We start from the raw sequence: 21,690 nt of genomic DNA on the forward strand, positions 1-21,690 counted from the left end.
GTAACTTTTGCAAAAAAAGAACAAATGTCTCCAAATTCACAGGACTTGTTGTCCATGATGAGATGAATAAACACAGTTAAAGACTTGTTGGTAAATTAACTAGTTGTTGGATAATTAATGATCTAAATAACATTCAACCCGAATGTTATTTAGATAAAAGCGAAATACCACTTCTGGCGGAGAAAACCGCCTAAATAATAAAAATATTACAACAGTTCACTGCAAACCCATATGATGTCTAACACCAATTAGGTGTTGTGATGAGAAGCTATTTTATTTTCTGTTTTTCAAGAGTAGTCGAGGGAAGAACCGAAAGTTAAACAACGTTTTTTTTTAAACTAAATTAATGACGTCATGACGTCGGTCAGTGTGCGTTCGCGCCTACGGCCGGTGTTCTGACGATCTGTGCTTCCTTGTCAGATTTTCCTACCGTAGCTCGGCTAAACAGCGATGTCTAACGGTCAGTGCTACCCGTCAAAAACTGCTACCGTCATGTTTACAAACCGAAAACTATAGCGGTTTGTGTTAATGTCTTAATTCTTATACAGCGGTGGGCTGGAGGACCTGCTTTTAAACAGTCTGAAGGCCCAGAAGATGATTGATTAACTTTTTGTAAATGCGGTGATTCAATATTTTCTCCTAAAAGCAACAATGAAATATTTAATGACTGTAAAAGAATTGTTTGTTTATGTATATCTATGTGGATGGCAGGTGATGAAGTGGTGACAGGATTTTTGACACTATTTTGTTTTTCCCTTCAGTTAACTAACAGCTGCACATTCTGTCCTCCTTTTATAAACTCAGAGAAGCGCCTGCACTCCATGAACCAGCTTGTGGAGCATCCTAACAGTGTGCAGTATTTCTGGCCTGGTGTTCCTGCAGGCCATGTTTTTGATGATCACATACCGTTCCTTAACAGAGGTGTGCATTATTATATGACACAACAACCACAACTTCAAACAACAACAACAAAAAAACTTTTAATGTTACTGACTTTAGATGACCTTTAACCTCTTCCTCACCTTCAGGTGTTCGGATCCTCCACCTCATCCCCGCTAGCTTTCCGTCTGTATGGCACAGGTTTGAAGATGACGAAGAGAACCTGGATCGCCCCACAATTGGAAACCTCAGCAAGATCCTTCTGATTTTTGTCCTGGAATACCTCAACGCCAGACCTACTGTCCCTACAAACCCTCAAAATGCTCCATAAACCTTCTTGATCATCTTTAGAGCTCATCTTGAAACACTGTAGACCTCCAGCTGAAAGAAAACACTCAACTCGACTCAACATATGAGCACCCACTGCAGGGAATTTATTTTCAAGTAGATTTTTATCCTGAAAGCAAAGTATTTTTTCTTGTCTAATGATTTTAAAAGCTGAATATGGAGGTCTTCAGATCTGTTATTTTGTTTGATCAATGCAGTAGGACCATCCACACAAAACAATGTTTGTTTTAGCTGCAGGTTATGTGACATTTCCTCTATCACTGCTAATCTGTTCAGTGTTTAGAGAGCAAACATGTTGTTTGCAGGAAGTAGGGTTAATTTTTACTGAAGCAACATCTCTAAGCCTTTTTGTCATCCTGCATGGAGAAGTGGATTACTTCCTGCGCTGATGTCTCATGCGCCTGCTTCTGTTTATATGATTTTATAAACCTGCTTTTAATGTAAATGCCAGAATAATACACACTGCCAAATCTGGAATCCTGTATTTTGAGAGTGAATAAATGTTTGTGCAGAAAAGGAGTATGGAGTGACATATTGTTTCAAGAGCCGGGGATAAAGCCATAGCCAGTGCCTTTTCAATGTGATGAATTGATCTGTTTCACAAGCTGATAATACGCAAAACAGATTTTCCTGTTTCTTGTTTCACGCCTTTTCCATCAGACCTTTCCCCTTGTGAGGCCGAGCCCTTTTTCCTTCCTTCTGCTTCACTTCAGCGGTGATCTCATGATTCCTTTAATCCTATCGAGGGGCCCTTCCCTGAATTCCACACCACCCAAATCCTCCTCACTTCAGACCACTCCCATGAAAGATGAAATTAGAGTTTGACCCCTTCTGCTAGAAACACTGACGCCTAGCAACAATTCAAAACAAAAGACTGTGCATCTTATCTGAAGAAGAGATTAAAAGTGTGGCTTGTTTCAGCATTTTTCTACTGTGCCACCAGGAAAAGCAGCAAGCCTGAGCAAAAAGAAGAGGACAAGCATCACAGAAAGTTGTATATAAATTCCAGCATGCTTTAGTCTGCATATCGATGCATGTCGGAGTCTAATAACAGCTCAGCTTTCATCTGCAGCTGATTATAGTGCAGAGTGAACAACAACTTCAAGCTGCGTGGCGGTGGAAAAATTTGTCAGGGCTGGGACTTCCAGGTGTGTTTCAGTATGTTGGAAAACAATAAGGAAGCCAAACAAGATTACTGTCTTTGAAAAGGTTTAACTTTGAAAAAAAGGCATTTAAAGTGCAACAAAGTTTCCAGAGCACCATAAACCAGGCATATAAGTTAAATTTTAAACAGCAGTACACATGCAGCGAACCCACAAAGTCTTGTCTTAAGCTCCTTTTGGTCACTTTATTAAACATGAATTCAGCGAAATGTGATCTCTATGTTTTCTGTTAACATCTGGAGCCACCTGTTGCCCCACTGTGACACGTCAGTCTGCATCATGTTACATTATGTTTGACTTTTCTAGTTAAAACATGGGACTTTTTCGCATCAATTTATTTAATATGTAGTCCCTGTCACTCAAAACACTTCCCCAAAAAGTGTTTTCACCTTGCTCGTCTTTTTGATTAATTTGGAAGAAAACAAAATATATAACAGCCGCTTTCCTCATAAAGTTGTAAAATTAAGTCTTCAGTGTGACTTGGATAACTTTTAGACTTGTTATGCCCTGCATTACAGTTTTATCATAATCTAATTTTTGAGAAAATAAGTTAATTTAAATGATTGTTTTGTGCATGTGTTTTACTGCAGAGCTGAGTTGAGTTTTATTTTTGAAGTTACCACAAGAGGGCAGTAGTGAGTCATTTACAGGCCTTCTCTTTTGTTTTTCTTACATTAAATTATGGAGTGGTTGGTATAGGTGTTTGAGGGGAAAAATAGACAGTTTATATATTGAAGACTTTATTTTTTCAATGTCTTGAGAGCTGTAAATACAGTGGGTTTTTTTTTTTATTTATTTTCAGCTTCTGACCAACGAAATAGCCATGACAGAGACTTGTGAACCCTAAACAAGACAAATAAACAAGAACTTAATGACAACAGATACAGTGATTAACAACAATAGGAAATGAGATTTTTAATTTAAGACAAAACAACATCCTGGGCAACACTGTTTTTGCAAAACATGCCTCAATCTTCAAACGAGGGCGGGTGACTCCCGAGAAAACACCTACATCACAATGCTGCGTTTCAGTGCTCTCCGTAAATTAGAACTCACTGATCCCAAAGCGGCGAATAATTTAGTGTTGAAATTTTAGGGTTCGGAGAAATTTTGGGGATTGATTTTTGTTTAAGATTATTCGGGGGGAAAATGACATAAAAGTAGTTCATCACTAGTTAGTTTTGATTAAAAAAACTAAACAAAACCTAATTGTAAAATTAACCTTAATTTAATATTTAAAAATGCGAGCTAAATAAAAATACAATAAATTACAAGACTACGTGAGCTTAATACTATCTAAGTAAAGTTAGCTGTGTTGCGGCTCACTGGTTAGCTGTTTAGGGAATGGGTTGTGCCTTTTCCCACTGTTTCCGGCAGCCCCTGAAGGCAGCGCGCTTCCCAGTCGGTTCACAGAGGAGCTGTGGGGGATGTTCGTCCAGCCCCCAGCAGTCATGTGTGCTGCTTCTCAGTTGTTTGATGAGGGAACACCAACACACGACAACACTCCGAGCTGCTGTGAGGTATATAACAGTGGATGGCTTAAAGTTAAAGTTTAATTCTTTGCCGGAGTCCTTCCCATGTTGGCTTGTCTTCGTCTGCTTTGTCCCTGAAGAAGATAGACGTAATGGAGCCGATAACAAAGTGGACTCCGAAACAGGTTGTTGACTGGATGAAAGGTGAGTCTGAAGCACTTTAAACAGAGGTTTAAAGCTCGTGCCAGACTGTCAGCATTTGTCCACATTAATTCATTTGACATGTCTTCCTGTGACTCAGTTTCCTCCAGTTAGTTTCGTAGAAACTGCTCCAGTGTGACAGCATACCTTCACTCAGGCGCACAACAAAAGAAGCACATTCCCTCTTTACTCTCGCTTCCAAGCGTCTGCAAGCTGAGGAAAAACTGTCATTCAGCAGTCTTATTGGAAAGCTTGGTTAAAACATTTACATTGTAGTCAAATCATTGTTTATTTGGAGCTCAGATGCTTTGTTTTTTATAACAACTTTAGGTCTGAATTGTATATAAAAGGAACTTGCTTATGTCTGAATGCAGAATTATGATTTATATTAATGCATAAGCCTGTACACTAACTTCTATAACTCATTTAATGTAACAGAGCATACTGGTATCATTGTAATATGATAGAGCTGAGTTTTAAACTCACTCCTCTGCTGTGGTGAACCTCTGAGGAAGTTCAAATGATGTCAGTCCTGTTACATTTTGTTTTTCTTCCTTTTGAACAAAATCCCTACTCACACTGACACTAATACATTATCTTTTTACTTACAGTTGTTGTTGACATGGGGTTTCAGATAAAAAAAGGAACATAAACACGAGCTGTGACATGATATTAAAGCCAAGCACCTAAAATAAATGCTTAATAATTCCACAAAACTTACTTTTTTGGAGCAGGGAAGAGTCTAAAACTCCAGAAAAGACTCAACTTTTTTCAAGCTGGGAAGGAATGCTTGCTATGATAGAGACATCAATAATCACCGACTTCGGTCACAGCTTGAGTATGTCTAAGCAATGTGGGGTTTAATGGAATGTAAAGCACTGGTTTAATCAGTGACAGTGATCCCATTTCCAAATACAGAAACTGTGAAGTTTGTTTATAGCGTGAAGCAAAAGTGAGTTGAGGCCTTTTGGAGTGGGTCGGGGAAAAGTTGTTTTGCTCTAAATTGACTTCTCAAAACAAATCCTAGGTGATTTCCATTTTGATTTCATATGCATGAGTCAGCTCGGGCTTTATTTTATTTTTTGCCCAGACTGAGGCATGCGTGTCAGTTGGGAGTCAAAGGGGAGTGGATTGTGTGTGGGGGGGAGGCTTGTGTCCGTGTGTCCTTTGAAAAGAAGCCCAGTCAGTACATACATGGATTAGCTATCTATACAAGCCCCGCTGGGTCTCGGGCTCCTGAAAAAATCTGACTCAGCAGATGTCTGTGCAGGTCCTGACAACCCGATTTGCGGACCCCTCTGCAAACACGGTGGCGGTGAAGGACTCTGCCGCTCGTGAGAACATTTCATCCGCCTCTTTCACATCCAAACTTGGTGGTGGAGCATGAACACTGCATGTCAGCTTGGGTTTATATCTAATTTGGGGGTATGGCTAAATACCAGATTGTCGTGTTTATAGTAAACCAGAAGAGGTTATTGCAGTTTTGTCTTTGCGCTTGAGATTTAGCTACAAGCTTTTAGAACCAGATCTGAAATCTTCCTTCCCTTCTTTGAGGTTTGACTTCGCAAAATACCCCATTGCTTTAGTTATAGGTGCTTTCTATGGGTGTAGACTACAATTACCTTGCAAACAAGTGAGTCAGAGCCATAAAATAAACAAATGCATATGCAGCATTGCTTTTTTTTAGATTTTTGTGTCGATTATTATGTCTTATGACAATTTAGCTTGTCCGTTCTCGAGAAAAGCGAAAGATGTGGAGTCCCCAACTACAACATGTAAACGCTGGTCTTGTTTTCCTGAAGAACACTCAGGGTTGTGCCCTCTTGTTGACGTTCACACCAATGTTAAACAAGGGTGTTTGCAGAGTTGCTGTATGTGTGTGACAGAAGTCAAATGTCCGTCTCAGCATGGAGACCTTTACCCCCTGCATTTGCTCCTGGTTGCTTTCTCAGCAGGACAGTGATAGCTCTCATGTACTGAGGCCAGCGGTAATCGCTCGCATTGTTAAAAACAGATTAAGTGATTGTTGATAGATGTTTATTGCCAGTGAAAGGGGTTTGATTCTTTAAATTTAAACACTTGTTGTTGTTTTTTTTGTTTGTTTAGGGGCCAGAGATGCCCTGAAGCACTTTTCCTTCAACACAAGCTTCTGATCTTTCAGCTGCTCCTGTGGTGGCGTGTGATCGGTATGCCACATGTCATGTGCAGGACTGCTGACCTCCAGGCAAATATGCGCTTTGCTAATGACAATATAGTTTCAGTGAATTTATTTGAGGAATCTGGCTTGCTTTTGAGACTAAAATGTGGTTAGACTTGAATGACTTCATCTAGTTCTATAATTGCACGCATAAAAAAGTTTAAATTGTGCGCTATAAGTCTTTTTCCAGATATAGCCTGGATTTCAGACTGGTTGTATTTGAGCTGTCTCAGGCTCATTCACCAAATGCAAATCATTTTTTTCCCCCTGCTTTGTTTTTACATTTTGGCGATGGTGCGCGTAAAATTGCCAAGTTTTAACAAGGCATCCCAGACATAAAAACTTGCACAACTACTGTCTGACTGGATGGCTTTGTTCCAATTTCTTTAATAGACCAAGACACTGAATACACTGCAGGATTTTTTTCACTTACACGTCGGTGAATCAAACAATAAAATTACATATCTGGAAATGTCAATTCTATTGATTATTTTAGGCAATAAGTCATAATTTCAGCTTCTCATCTAGTGGCTATCTGTCGGCTAAGTGCGTTTCGAACAATGAACCTGTTCTGCCACCTCTTAGTACAAGGAACTACAGCTGCACATGTGTGTCTAGTGTTTGAGCCAAACGACATTATGTAAACATTAAAAGTGCAGTCCCTAGAATGGTCACTTTCAGATTGCTCCAAGAGTGAAACATGACCCAAAAACGTCCATATTAAGTGATCCCAACTCTATATGTCAATTGTAACATTTAAGATGAAAACCTTTTCAGTTTATTTAGTGCTCAATTGTGCCTGTTGTTATACATACAGATAGTTAAGTGCCAAATATATCAAGAAGACTGAATGAGCATTATCTCCCATCCAAAAGTCAGACCAGAATGATTAGATAAAATAACATTATTCCATGTGAAAACAAAAGTGGTCGCAAGTTGCATCCCTGTATCTCCTCTTAGGTTGCATCAATGTGCCAAGAAGGCAATTAGATGGTCATGAAAGTGGCAGACGTGTGCTAAATGTTCTTTTCTCTTTGGACAAGTATATGTCAGAGAGAATAACAGGATTGCGTTTTGAGTCTTCACATGATGAGTGACGTCACCGCTGGATGCCTTGACCAGCCTTATCTTTAGAGATGATAGCTAGGTGTGGGCGATGATGGCCCGTGATCCTTATCTGGCGAAAACAGAAACTTCCTAAGCAGCCGTGTGAGCAGACGTTGTGCAGACACCTCACTCCTATTAAAGGCTTCCCTCACCACTGTTTTAGAGCTCGCAAGTGGAGTTCTTTGTTTGGATAGCCTTCACAGGCATCATTAATCTATTTTAGAAAGCTTTATGCTGTACAGATTGTGTTGTCAACTTAACCCAAACATGTTCTTTAAGAACAACGGAAGTTTGTTTGCCCCCGCCGGTGGCTGTGCTCCGGAAAGGAAGTGACTGTCTGCTATAATTTGTTTAACCAAAAGTCTGTCTGCCCTAAAAGTTACAATTCTTGTATTTTACATTCACTAGTTTCCATTCATTCAGTCATTCAGAACTTTTCTTTTATTTTGTCTTCCATTTGTTGGTGGATAACGATGTTGCTTTTCCAAAGAAATGGTGTTTAGTGTTCAGGGGAAGTGGTGTAAGAGGATTCCCCCCGGGGAGTCGTTCTGTCACTGTTAGTTCCTGTGCAGCTCGTTTCTCACACAGTCCAGTCATCGAAGCCTTAAAGCCCCCCGAAAGCTCCAACATATGGAGTCCTTGAGAGAAATGCTAACTTGTTAATGTAGCTTAATCTTATATTCTAAGGACAATGACAAGACAATAGCATGTGTTTTAGATATTATGTTTACCGACTTCATCTCATTTATCTGCAAAGCAATCTCTGTTTGCATTTGCATGGATGTTGAACAGGTTTTCTCACAGTGTGAGAACAGGAGCCGAAGTGTCTCCCCACAAACGAGCCAGCCCAAGGGTAGACCTGTTTGCTGCTCATTCAAATTTAAAATGTGAATTGCAAAACTCCCAGGTGATCACAGCTCAGTGGGACCTGCTGACTGTTGAGCTTTGCTTGGTAAAGAGTAAAAATTTAAAAAAAAAAATTTGAAATGCACCTCAGGCGAAATGAGAGTATGTCTGTCAGAAGTTGGGACATAAAGAATACCATAGAATTTTTGCAATATATGACTGTAGCTCTTCTGGCTACTTATATATTTGAGGTATTTTAATATAGCTGAGTCTTAAATTGCAAGAACATGAGAAGAATGTGGTAAATATTTTTTACTAAACCAAACCAACATCTATGGTTAAGGAGTCAGTCTTCTTATATTTTGCAGCCATCGGTTGTTTTTAGTAGTTTAAAAAACAACATTGGTGTTTTTGGTCAAAGACAATCAAAGCTCCCACCTGTTCTCATTGTAACAGAATGGAATGTAAGTATGATAATAAAGTGATCTAGTTCGGTAAAACATTATCCCATGTTTAGCTTTTACATGACACTTGACTGAGTGAATGATCAGTTTTGTTTTGAACATGTCCAGACAAGTCTTTTCAGTCCTCCACAGACACTGACTTACTATATAATTGTTTCTTAAAGTGAAAAAATTCATGCTCTGTATGAAATACAATCTTAAACTTTTATGTGAAATTGCTTACTTCTTTCTGTATAGTGTTGATACTTTTATGACATCATGGCATTAGTATTGCATTAATGTATCATTAAATTTGTTCAAGTTTCCATTCTTGTCTTTCTGTTTCCACTTTCTTTTGTTGTTTTTCTGTGGTTGCTTACATTAGAAAGTGGTGACAGATAAAGGGTAATACCACTGATATTACTTTGACATCTAAGAGCATAACTTTGTTTAATCTGCACTGAGGAATAAATTAAAAAAATCAGTAAACACTGTTTTTGTATTTGTATGTGGTTTTTAAGTGCAGGTCTGCAGCACATAAAAGCTTCAGCTTATTTTATAATTGGAAAGTCATAAAGCTCGTAAGATGACACTGTTGTGCCAAGCTTCTGTTTTCATTTCATTTATGAGCAGAAGATGGTCAGGGAGTCCTCAGAAAATTCCACAAGCATTTAGCAGTGAAGCCATACTCTGTCTGGAGGATTTCTTTCTCTTCCTGCCAGGTGAATTTTCCATCACAGACGTTACCTCCTGGAAAAAACAACCCTTTTGTCTTTACTCATCTAATTAAACCCAGCTGTCAATCATATCATCTAGCACATTAGAAAACCTATCAGCCAATTATGCGTGCTTTCTCACACTTGTCCTCTTTGCGTAATTTAATTATCAGCTGCATATCTCATATACGTCCTGAGCTGGACAAAAGAAAGGTTGAAGACTCCAGCAGGTCTCCAACAAAGCTGTTTTTGTTTTCTGGATTTGAACAAAGGATATTCGAGAAAATATGGCTTTTCGGTTTGTTTGAGCAGGGAGTGGTGTCTCCTCTTTGAGAGAATCCCGACCTGAAAAAACAATCATTGGTGATTCTGTTGATCCTTTTGTTTCCTTTGGCACAAACGCCTGGGAAAACCACGTCACTTGGCAGATATTTCTGTTTGTGTGTGTCACCCTGTTAGGTGGTGTTTAAATTAGTTATAGGAATATGAAGGTCTGTTTTTATCCATTTTTGGGAGGTCCAACAACAAGTGTCAGCAAGACTACAAACACCTCACCTGCAGGTTGGAGGAGTGTGGTTTGCATATGTTGAGTGAAGTCGTCACGTGTGTTTGTGATGAATCCCTTATTGATTTTGATCCTTAAAACTCAGTGTTGTGATATCAAAGGCAGATCAGGAGAATAACGTGCATTGTTTGCGTGCGTCAGAGGTGCCATGTCGTGGCCTGTGTATGACACACTGTCAGTCACTGATATCTGTCACTGAAAAGATGACTCACCCTCCTCTTCCTTCATCACTCACCGCTGGGAGAACAGGATCAGCTGCCCACAGCCTGTAGGTTGACTACTGATGTCTTACATTGCATAATTCATTCAACTGCTCCTTTTTATATGGATTCAAAGAATATGAGTCACAATGAAATTTTCACTAAGGCCTCAGACTTCTAGATTCATGTTTGTGTCTTTTGTTGCATGTAAATCTGTTCTTATGTATGTTTTTGTCATTTTGGTTAGACTTCTGCATAACTAAACTAATGATGCTCTTAGTGTTTTTGACCCGTGTCTTCTTTTCCTCTGACCCGGACACAAGCCTGCTATAAAGCTCCAATATATCCCCTAAAGCCTAATCTCTCCCCATGATTTCTTGGCTCTTCCAACTTCCCTTTCCATTGTAGTAACCTTAATTTTATTTCCAGCCTTGGCCAGTTCTTGCAGACAGCCGTTGTGAATGAGTGAGTGACCATCATTAGCATTTTACATTGCCATTAAAGGGAAAAAAACAAAAAGCTCCAGCTGGGATTTGCCAAAGATGGATTCTCTATCAGGTAAACGCTCTGCTTAGTTTAGCAGCGGAGTCTTTCTGTCTAGTTTTCAGACAAGCTTTTTAACAAGATTTGAGGGATGATTTGACCTCTGGGAGATTAATGGGAATTAACAGGTTTTTATCCGAAGACATTAATGGGAATCTAACAACTACCACACTTGAGCGCATGAGCCACTGGGGCAATGTGGTGTTATCTGAAGTTTAATTAAAGGCTTTTTCCTGTCTGCCACATTTGTCTGTCTGAAAGCCAAGTAAGGCATCGCCATGCTTTAAAATAACACAATGCGAGCTTGAATTTGGCTCTGCTTAAAAATATTCTCAAAGGTAATGGTAAGATGGTGCCTAGCGCTCCATTCCCATGGCAAATTAAATGAGTTGGGCTCATTTCCTCCCCCCAAACCGTATTCATCTTTATTGTGGTTTCCATAGGCAGCTATTATGGTGCTGTTAAATAGGTCTGTAATCAGCATGCAGGGCCACCCTGATCATACACCATACATGTGATGGGAAACTACCACACCAAGGTTTCTGTTTTTGTTTTGTTCTTGTCCTTTCACATGTTATGTCTCAGTGGCTAAAAGCCCAAGATAAAGTTTCCTCTGGGATGTCCCTTTTTGAAAAAAAAAAGGCCTCCTCTTTAGTTTTTCTTTTGTTTTCATTCCCCTTTTTTTTCTTTTTTTTTTTTTTTTTACAAAGCATGCCATTCTTTAATTAAAGTTTTCTCTCAGTGTAGGTAGGTGTATGTAAAATCTAAATGACGTCCTGTTGAAACAATCTCACCCTCCAAAGTCATTCTCGAGCTCACCCAGAATGAATGTTTTTATTCTGAACACTGTAGTGCCTAAAGGTGGATAAATTACATCGTCTATCATAATGTGAACTTTCTGGACACAAAGATTGACTGTCTTGAGTTAAATGTCAACGTGGTGAACCACAACAATATAAAAGTTGGAGGGGCCAGGAAAGAGAAAACTTTGTGATGGGTGGAGGAGTAGATACGACACAAAGAGCAGAAAAGGAGGGAGGAGTGGCTGGCATTTTTAGATCGTTGTTACTCTTGATCTGTATTTATGCTCGTGGTTATAAGTAACTGTGAGGTTAGGCATGGAGTGGCTGAAAAATCAAATTGATATTAAAAACAAAACAATTTGATTGGATTTTATGGCATACTGCAGACCTATTTACAGTGTTGGGCAAAAATATATCAAACAAAATCTGTCCTCTGATTGCCTGTAGAGTTTGACAACTTGCACCCCATATACTGCCATTAAAATTCTTTGTAAGTTTTGCAACAATGTGCGTTTTTTCTAGCTAAAAAGAGCAACAAAGCTTGATATTTTCTTAGATTCACTGTGAATATTTCATCCTGTTGCAACCTGAAATGGTACTCCTGCTTTCTGATGTGTTTAAACCTTAAGAGCCTCGTGACCTTTAAACCCACATCTCTCATCGGTCATCATCCATCACCCTGCAAGAGACAGAGCTGCTTTTGTCTTCCAGTGGAGGGACTGGACTCAGCTGCTTCCTCTCACTTAGGAAACCCGCTTCAGACAAGGAGCTGCCATTTTGTAGTTATCCATGTTTAAGATTAAGGGTACATGAAGTAAAACACTCATTGTTATCAATGATAAGATTGAAAATAAGTCTCTGGGGGTCAGATCGTACTAGGAAATCCTGTCTTCGTTCCAAACCAGCCTGTATATTTTGAGGAACTGCATGAACTTTTGCAGGAGTCACTGAAGCAGATCTTCAGAATTTTAGTCATTCAGGATTCAAACCTCAGAAGCTTTCTCCTGAACTTATGGCTTGTTTGGGATTGAAAAGTAGCATTCACTGCAGTCCACAGATGAGGCGAGATGAACAGCATTGTTGTGCCACTCCTGTCCCCAGCTCAAAGTGTGTGCCTGCTTTGTTGTCGTCCTGTGAAGTCATGCATTAGAGAATAGCTTAGCAGTAGCCGTGAAGAGCTTTCCTTTCCCTTTTAATTACAGCACGCCGGGTCCAGACGGGGACCATTGTGCCAGAGAGCTGCAAGTTCCCACAATGGAGCTGCTCAGTGCAGAACAATGAGTCAAATTCCTGACCGTTCCCCACAGGTTCAGAGGCCGGGCTTACGTATAAAGACAGTGGAGTTACAGTGGCTTTGCTATTCTACACCCAGTAGCTTTCCCACTGGCCACCTCAGTGGGGATATTGGTTTGTGCGTGTGTGTGGTTGTTACACGGTGGCTACAGCTCCCACTGGGAGCACAAGGAGGGGTTCAAAGATGGGGGAGGGAGCTAGTTTGGTCGTCTCTGTGGGACGTTTCACTCTTTCACTTGTGTAATCAAACCCCTGAGAACCAAATGCTGGCAACCTAAAGCTTCATTGGATGCATTATTAATCAAAATTAAACTGTTTCTTTTTAGACAAACCAATGAAGTTGAGTAAGATTCCATTGCTCAAACACTTTTTGTTTTAATGTTGGTTGTCACACAAACACAAAAGACCCAGAGCTATCATTTATAGATGCCACTTTATACCCAGTCTGGTGTTTTATGATTCTGTATATCAACTGTTTAGAGTAAGAATGAAACTCTATTTTCAAGTGTTATAGGTTTTATTGGTTAAATACCCCAAAATTATTGTTTACGCTTCTTTTATTGGCCTCCAACTGGGTCTGGTTCAATTTGTGTCACTCAGCTTGTCCAGTTCTTGCTTTTCCAGCTGTCCAGAAATCGGCCCGTTTGAGAGCGTTTATTCATACATACACTGAAGATGTGTTGGTAACCTGTTCTACACGTAATGACTGTTTACTGAAACTGAGTTGGTGGGTGGTAAGAAAGACACACGGTGAACAGCTTTCTTTTTTTTTTTTGGGGGGGGGGGTTGTCGTCTGATCTGAAGCCAAAGAATACAACAAAACAAAAGAAATGTAAAATCAGAGAGCTGGTAGTATTTCTGTTTAATTTGTGAGCTATGTGTGAGTCAAAATTGTATCTACTGGCAAATTTCTTAATTTCTTTACTAAAATTTAGACTAATTTTGTTTGCTGAATAAACTTTTTCAAATATTTGTTGTTGTTTTTTAGTTGATAAAAGTACCTAAATGATCTAAATGAAATTCTACTGAGGGGAAAATGCTTGCCTAAGCTTATTGGCGGTGCAGTTGTTGGATCTGCAGATTTCTGTGTGAGTACGCCCCTGTTTCTGCGGCACCCACCTGGTCTGGTTTGAGAACATTTGCCAAGCAGTTTGGAGGAGTTTTATAGCTTCTGTAAAACGTTTCATCCTGTGCAGGCTTTTGAAAAGCACTCACACGTCTCTCCCCTCTGCCTCCCCTTTTACTCACTTCACCATAACGTGATACTCTATCTCTTTTACTGGGTTCTCTGCCCTTAATGAAAATTGATAGTCTAACACACATACACACCCTAGCAGCCATTGATTGAGACATAATAAATGTTTTATAAGCCCACTGTAAGGGCAACCTCTTTTTTTAAAAAATCCCTCTGAAGGTGTTGAGTCTGCAGGAAATATTGTGTTTCCATTTTTCCTCTTTTGTGTCTTGGAAGTTGGTGTGAGAAGAATACATTTTCACTCTGTTTACTTCAGCCTTACAGTGTCACAGGTCGTTCTGTGATGCATGTAAAGAAACTTAATTCTTCTGCTTAAAAGCTTGAGAGAATTTCTAAATTCTCACATCTGAAAATCTTTCAAATTAATAAAACTGAAAAAAGCCTAATGGAAAGCCCATCAGTTAGCAGAAGCAGAACCTAACATCATTTCCAGACCATCTTCATGAGTCTAGTATGTTGAAATCATATCCTGTGGCTTTAAAATAATTTAGCTAAGCGAGCCACGAACAGTCTTTTGGTAGCTCAAACGACAGCCTTCTCTTTTACTGTTGAGGACGGTGGCACTGTTCCTCAGGAAATGCCTTTTTAACACAGCAGGAAGGAGAAACTTTGTCTCCTCCAGATCCCAAGTCTTTTGTTTTCTTCTAATCACATTAGACGACTGGCTCGGTGTTTGTATTTGGCTCCGGTCGGCACTCAGTCTCTTTCTTTCAGTTTGAAGTAAATTCTTTCGGAGAATGCCAGCCAGTCAGAGTTTATTCTAACAAAATTCTCTGAAGTCTTGCCTAAGAATTAAAATGCCTAGGAATTAGTAGAATGTAATGAGGCTAACTGGACTTGACTTGTGTGTAGGCTAATGATTATCTTGAAGGGTTTTCCTTGTGACTGAAGTTCTCACATGAATTGGGATTTCACAAGTATTCCAGGTGTAAGTGGACTTTGTTGCTGTAATGGAGTATAATGGCTTTTAAAACAGTTTTTATAGATGGCAAAGGTACATTTGAGCTATCCTTGACTTCAAACCTTAAAGACCCCCTAAATAACAGCTTGTTTTATCAATTAAACCTTTATTAAATTTTAAAAAATCAGATAATTAACACTGTAAGTTGTCTTAAAATTGAGCTTATTATCTTCCTGCCTGAGACTTTGATTCAAATATTGTAAATTCTGATTGGTGGGTGGAGTACGTGACATCACATTTTTTAAACTTAGCCTCATTATTTTTATTTTCTTATCAAATGACAGGACAACAAATCAAATCTGAATGCAGAGATCTCTGATATGAAAAAAACAAACTGATTCAGCTTTAGTCAGAACAAAGTGTTTGTTTTGAATACGTCAGTGATATTTAGAAGCTATTGTCTGAATCCAGTTGTCAGTAAAGTCTGATAAGAGTTAAGGTCTAAACTTAAATTAATTTCATGTCTTTTCTCCCATTAGTGCCTTAAAACGAAGCGCTTTTAAAAAGCACTAAATGTTGTGTTAGATTTTTGTGCTTCAGCAGAAACTAATTTCATATGTGCTTTAATGCGCTGATGCAGTGCTGCTGATTTTATAATGCAAGCTGTCTGCTCGTGTTTGGTCAGCACTGACTAACCCTTTGCACTTGCTTGCACGCGCACACACACACACACACACACACAACCACGGTTGTTTTTCCTGTATGCAAACTGTCAGCAACAGGTGCACACACTGAGTGGAACCGAGGCATAAAGACATCAGGTGCTGCAGTAAACACCAAACACGCCCAGACTTTTCACTCAACCTCCAGCTCTGCCCGTATGAAACAATATCCAAAGTAATCGTTTTTCCGTCTTGAAGCATATGTTTGAGTCTGAATCGTGTTATTTGTGCAGTGTTTTGTGTGTGGTGTGGTTGGAAGGAGTTGGGGTGTCTTGCAGCTGACGGGTCTCTCAGAGATGCAGGGCACAGGGCCATGGAGCTGCAGCTGCCACTTCTCTGTGCGCTCTTTGATGGGGGAGAGACATGGCGTTTTTCTTCGCAACTCAACACACACAAAGTTTCTTTTTCCCCCTCTGTTGCATGTATAGGGAGAGCATTTGTGTTTGCTTGCGCTGACAGTGGAGAAGGTCAGAAAATCCCGCTTTCATTGTATTTTATGGAAGTTAACATCCTTCGACATCCAGTGACGGCAGCAGTTGGTGTTGTAACGGTCAAACCCATTTGGGATTGGAACTTTAAATAGAATTGATGGGCTGTCCCTGATACTGGCACGTTTCCTGCAAGTGCCCACACCCACACACACACACGCACAGTTCATCCACACACATAAATATAGCACCCATTGTTTACCCAGCTTAACAGACTTAGTGGTGTCAACCGTTACTCTGTTTATGGTGTGTTTATCTGGCAAAAATGGTTGTCCCACCTGTTCCTTATTTGCACTGTGCACACACGGACACTTGTACAATTAGGACATGTGTTAATAAACTTGATGACATTTGGCTGTATTGGATTTGTCTTGCACTGAAGGATAGTTTGGATTCTTTAAAATGGAGTGTGTGGAGTATCATACATGCAGTGGAAAGTGGTCAGAGTGATCTCAGTTTGGAGAATCTAAGAGAAACTCTCATAGAGAAAAGAAGCTAACAGGTACTCAGAGCAGGAACCATTAAAGGGTACATTTCCATCATTTAAAACAAGTGAAACCTAAAGATTTTGCAGTGGTTGGGTGAAAGCGTTATTGAACATTTTTACATGATGTTACTTTTGCATTAAAGTGTTTTTTACACTGAATGGTGTCCGTGTTGGAACTACTAACACTTTTTTTTTAATAAGTCAGAGTAAGTATGTGACACAAAAGTGATACAACATAAAAATCCCCAACATCATTTGGTTGAACAGCTGTAAAAAGTAGTTGATGTTTGAGTTATTTTCTCTTGAATGGGTCATACTTTGTTAGATTGACTTCTTAGCAAAAATTCCTCCACTCTATTACAAACTGAGATCACACTAAACGCTCTCTACTGCAGGTAAAACACTGACTCCTCGTAACTACTCCACAGAAACCCACTTCAAAACATTCCCTCTGTAGCAAATAACTTTGTGAATAAAAAGAAGATACTTTTTTCTGTCATACTTGTCTTATATGTTTTTTTTCCCTTTCTCTCATATGTGTTTAGGCCTGGATGACAGCTTGCAGCAGTATGTTGGTAACTTTGAGCGGGAGAAGATCAGCGGGGAACAGCTACTGAAGATCACGCATCAGGACTTGGAGGAGCTGGGCGTAGCGAGGATCGGACACCAGGAACTGGTTCTGGAGGCCGTCGATCTGCTCTGTGCTCTGGTCAGTACATGTTTATTTGGTTCGTTTCGTTTCAATTACACAGATACAAGTATGATAGTAGGGCTTGTTTGTATGTTCAGGAAGGGTTTCCTGAACCTTCTCCACGTGCTCTTAATGTCTGTATTAAAAAAATCTCAGTCTGTAGTTTCTGGTTCGGCAGCTGAAGAAACCAGCCATGCAGAAAGGGTCATCATTTCCCACACAACTCAGCAGGGTGTGAAGGCACCACAACACGTTAAGCAGTCCCGTGTAACAGCGCTGTCCCTGAGCCAGGAGGAGAGCTCAGATCATCGACATAATGTGCTTTTTTTGGCAGTTTGAGATTTTTGGAGGCAGTAATTCCCTCTTAGATCATTTCATATATCACATTTGTCTCCAGCTACTCACCTCTGGAAACAACTGACCAGCTGTCTATCATCACATCCCCCCCCTTCAGCGTGAAAAAGAGATGAAAATTCATCCGTGCTCCAAAGAAAACCAGGTTTTCCAGCAGCTGGGATTGATTTGGAGTTTTATCACTTCTTGTGCCATAAAAGTCCCAGATTGCGGTCCCTGTGTTTTGATCAGCGTCAGCATTTTTGTCTTTATGTTCTCTTAAAACACTTTGCAGTACTCTCTTATCCCTGGTGACTTTTAGTCCTGAAGAAACCAAGAAGAAGAATCTAACTCGGTCTGTCTTCCTACAAGAGAGCTGCATTTCTACTTGATGCTGAACTGAAAGCAGGACATTAAATAGGTTTTTAAAAAGCTTATAATGTCACTTAACCCATTTACCTTGCATCTTGTCGTTTTTTATCTTTAAAAAAAAGTAACGTGTCTTTTATTTTTAGTTGACTGATTATTCTGTACCTGTTACCATTGCCTTGGACACATGGAAGCACTTAGCACATATATGCTTGTTCCTTTCTGTCTCTTTAGATTTACTCATCATGGAAATTGTACCATATGGAGCATCCTTTCATCCATACGGTCTTTTACTGTTACAGTAATGAGGCCCAGGTTTTTGAACATCTGCCAAATCTTTTGCATCATTGCAGCAAAATCTCAAGCAATTTTGATATTTTGCTCCAATTTTTTTTGTCTGCAGCTGTTGGTCTGCATAATAAACGTGTGTGCAGTTTAATAGTGTTAAACCTGTTATCCATCCTTCCTTTTTATTTGTCAAACTTAAGCCCAAGCTTTCTGGACTCCCAGCAACCTTTCACCTCTGACTAAAACAGTGCAGCTGAAATGTTTTTTTTTTTGTCCATTAGGGCTTTGCTTATTGGGAATGAGGTCTCAGACTTCTACGTGTCCCATGGGAGGAAGTAAAGGCCCCCAGATTTAATTTGCTTTAACCGAAGCAAGGTCATTGCTACTGACAGGAAGTGAAGCCACCAACACCCCAACATGTTTTTTTCCTCATACATCCTTCTTTTTCCCCCCACCCACCATTTGCATTTCTGTTTACTGCTTAGACAGACACTTCCTGTTCATCTCTGCGACCCATCTGTTTTTATATTGTTTATTAAGATCACTTTAATATAGTGTCATGTTCTGCTTGCAGTTTCAAACGTAAATCACAGTGATTGATGTTCTCAAATACAGCCCATAACTCTTTAGAAAGCATTCATAATCAAGCTTTTCTTTCACCCAAAAGCTGTCAAGTCCAAAGTGCTGTCCAGGGATAATAAGAGGCATTCATTTCACTTTGGTGGACATCTATCAGCCATGATGTCTTCTGCAGAGTTGGTGTTGAAACCCACCATGTTTTGATTTGTTCTCAAGCTACTGCGACCCACCATTAACTCCTAATGTTTTACATTAACTGTATCCACTAGTTGTTGAGCATACAACCTAAAAGAAGTCTCTTTTTATAATTGCATTAGGGTTAATTTAGCTTGAGGTGTATTTTAATATTTTATCTTAAACAGATATCTCTTGCACATGCTTTATTTGTGCTCTATTTTAACATTCAAATCAGACTGAAAAATGAAGGCGAGGGAGTGTGTGTGCTGTGATTCACATTCATCTTTTCCCCAAAGGGTCCCCGCTTGAGCTTAAACAAGAAAAACTTCTGCCTTCTTGATTCTAATTTGATTACTAAAATAGACGCAGAAAGAGTGAAAGTTTGGCTTGAAATTGTGTAAGAAAACTTGCATTTAGGTGGAACCATTGCTGAGCTGGAACTGTCAGACAAAAACTCACTGAGCACCACTGGGGCAGTCAGAAGCACTGGGACTGTGTGAGCAGCCTGCTAATAAGAGCTCACAAAAGATGTTTGATTTAGAAAATGCTCACATTGCTTTTGTGCACTTTGGGTATGTGAAAGGCTGAGTGAGAAGCCAAAAGATCAGATGACTATTTTCTCTTATTTTTTTCCCCTTAAATTCTTTGATTTTGTTGGCATATTTTTTTAATGTTGCAACAACCCATTTCATGCAAAGTGTGGCTTGCATGAAGCTGCTTTCAACTGCTTTCAGCTGCTGTTTGACTAGTCCAATTTACTTCAGTGTTTCCTCTGGGACTGAAATGAGTGAACTGATTTGTGTGCGTTATTTTAGCGCATATGTTTGAGAGAGAGCAGAATAAAAGGAGACACTAACAACTTGCAGATTTTCAACGGTTGTTAAACATGTGTTATTTTGCTCCTTGTAAAGCATATTTAGCTGCTGGCATGTCACATACAGAGCAGCACTTCTGGCAGCAACACCAGGACTAGCTCTGGGCCTGCCCGCCTCTGTTTACCTTTAACAAACTCAGTTTTCTAATACAATTTATTTAGTCCAAACACTACAGGGTAGTTTGTCAGACATGTTTCACCTTTAAATAGAACATTATGCATTCTATTGCAGCTCAGGCTTCAACCAATTTGTGTTTGTACTTGTGACCCTTGAAAGCACTAGACGTGGCTTCTTTCTGCTTGTAAAAAACGTCCATAAGTTGGAGAATTGCAAAGTCAGGAAGCTACCCCGGCTGAAGAATGTAAACCTGATAGAAATCATGTTATGGCTCGTGCACACCTAGGAGCTAATCTGGGGACTCACGGGTGGAATTTTATGCCCATGGTATCTTATCTGTCAGAGAAATTATTATAGTCACTTACTGTACAGGAAACAACATGTTTTCCCAGGGATAAAAAAAAACTGCAAACCCCTCCCAAGTTTAGGCTGTTATTACGCTTGATTGCAGTAAAGGTGCTCTATTTTTGTATGTTTAGTCATTTTTCTGTCTTTTTTCAGAACTATGGAGTGGAAACAGATAACTTGAAGAATCTGGTGGTGAGGATGAGAGCCGCAACCAATAGTTTACACATGGCTACATCTGACCGCAGACAGACCCCAGCGTATGACGGAAGCATCTCTCGAAAGCCACAGAATGACTTCCTTACCTCTGTTGTGGAGCTGATTGGTGCTGCTAAAAGCCTTTTGGCTTGGCTCGACAGGTGATAATGCTTTATCAGCTCAGTTTATTGTATCAGATATCAGAAGGGCTGCCAGCTGTTTTAATTTGCTGAACATAAATTTAACTACCCCAGTTTCGCAGCACCTAGATAATATATAAACTACACAATCAGTCTCTTGGTTTCACTGTTTAACCTCTCCTTTTTTGTCTCGTTTTAGGACACCTCTTACAGGGATCAGTGACTTCACAACGACCAAGAACAAGATCATTCATTTGTGTCTGGAGCTCACCACCACAGTTCAGCAGGTCTGCATGCTAACAGTAAATGCTAACCCCATGGAAACATACACATAATAGCTTTTTCCACTAGGCGCATACCGACCCACGGGCACAGACATGCAGTGTAAAATGTGCGAGAAGAGCTAGTTAGGGGAAATATGGTCTGGCAGCCGTGACATAAGCCTGAAGCCAGCCGTCTGAGCACATTATTAACAGAAGCTGCTGTTTTTCTTGAGATATTTTCCCCCTCGTGCTGGCTAATGAGGTGACCCCCCTTGGTGAGAAGCCGTTTATTGGTAAACGTTTCTTTTTTTCGTTGCCAGCTTATTAAAACTCCACCAGCGGTCTTTTAAAGACGGCTGCCAACATTCCCCGGGCTGCAGTCGTCCTTCAGTCATGTGGTTCCTGTTTTGGCTTCTTTAAGATGCTTGCAACAGGAGAACAAACTGTTTGAAAGCAGTATAAATGTTATTTTTAACTGATAAAATACATCATAGTTACTCTTCTATTAGTTTTGTGCATTTACAAGTTGGCAGTATGAAAAAAATATATTTTGCGCATATTTCTTCAGCATCAACTCATTAGACTGCATTTCGTCTTTCATCCCTTTTTTGAGATGGCGGGGATCTACACTGCTTGTGAACATGGCTGCAGAGACGCCAGGTGTCATTTCTAGAGGGCTATCGCAT

General features: G+C 39.8%; 2 protein-coding genes across 2 annotated transcripts in view; both read left to right on the top strand.

Annotated features, from left to right (window-relative positions):
• Positions 1–1,746, top strand: part of LOC108233122 (glutaminyl-peptide cyclotransferase) — an 8,114-nt gene extending 6,368 nt beyond the window's left edge. Inside the window, exons 6-7 of the mRNA XM_017411363.2 lie at positions 805–921; positions 1,029–1,746. Of these exons, the coding sequence (XP_017266852.1) occupies positions 805–921; positions 1,029–1,210 (299 nt within the window). The 3' untranslated portion in view covers positions 1,211–1,746. The remainder of the gene's footprint in view (positions 1–804; positions 922–1,028) is intronic.
• Positions 1,747–3,825: 2,079 nt separating this feature from the next.
• LOC108236660 (connector enhancer of kinase suppressor of ras 3) overlaps positions 3,826–21,690 on the top strand; it is a 40,311-nt gene continuing 22,446 nt past the window's right edge. The window contains exons 1-4 of the mRNA XM_017417486.3: positions 3,826–4,066; positions 17,175–17,338; positions 20,560–20,762; positions 20,941–21,028. Of these exons, the coding sequence (XP_017272975.1) occupies positions 4,015–4,066; positions 17,175–17,338; positions 20,560–20,762; positions 20,941–21,028 (507 nt within the window). The 5' untranslated portion in view covers positions 3,826–4,014. The remainder of the gene's footprint in view (positions 4,067–17,174; positions 17,339–20,559; positions 20,763–20,940; positions 21,029–21,690) is intronic.

This window comes from Kryptolebias marmoratus, linkage group LG10, assembly GCF_001649575.2.
Source record: "Kryptolebias marmoratus isolate JLee-2015 linkage group LG10, ASM164957v2, whole genome shotgun sequence".
NCBI lineage: Eukaryota > Metazoa > Chordata > Actinopteri > Cyprinodontiformes > Rivulidae > Kryptolebias > Kryptolebias marmoratus.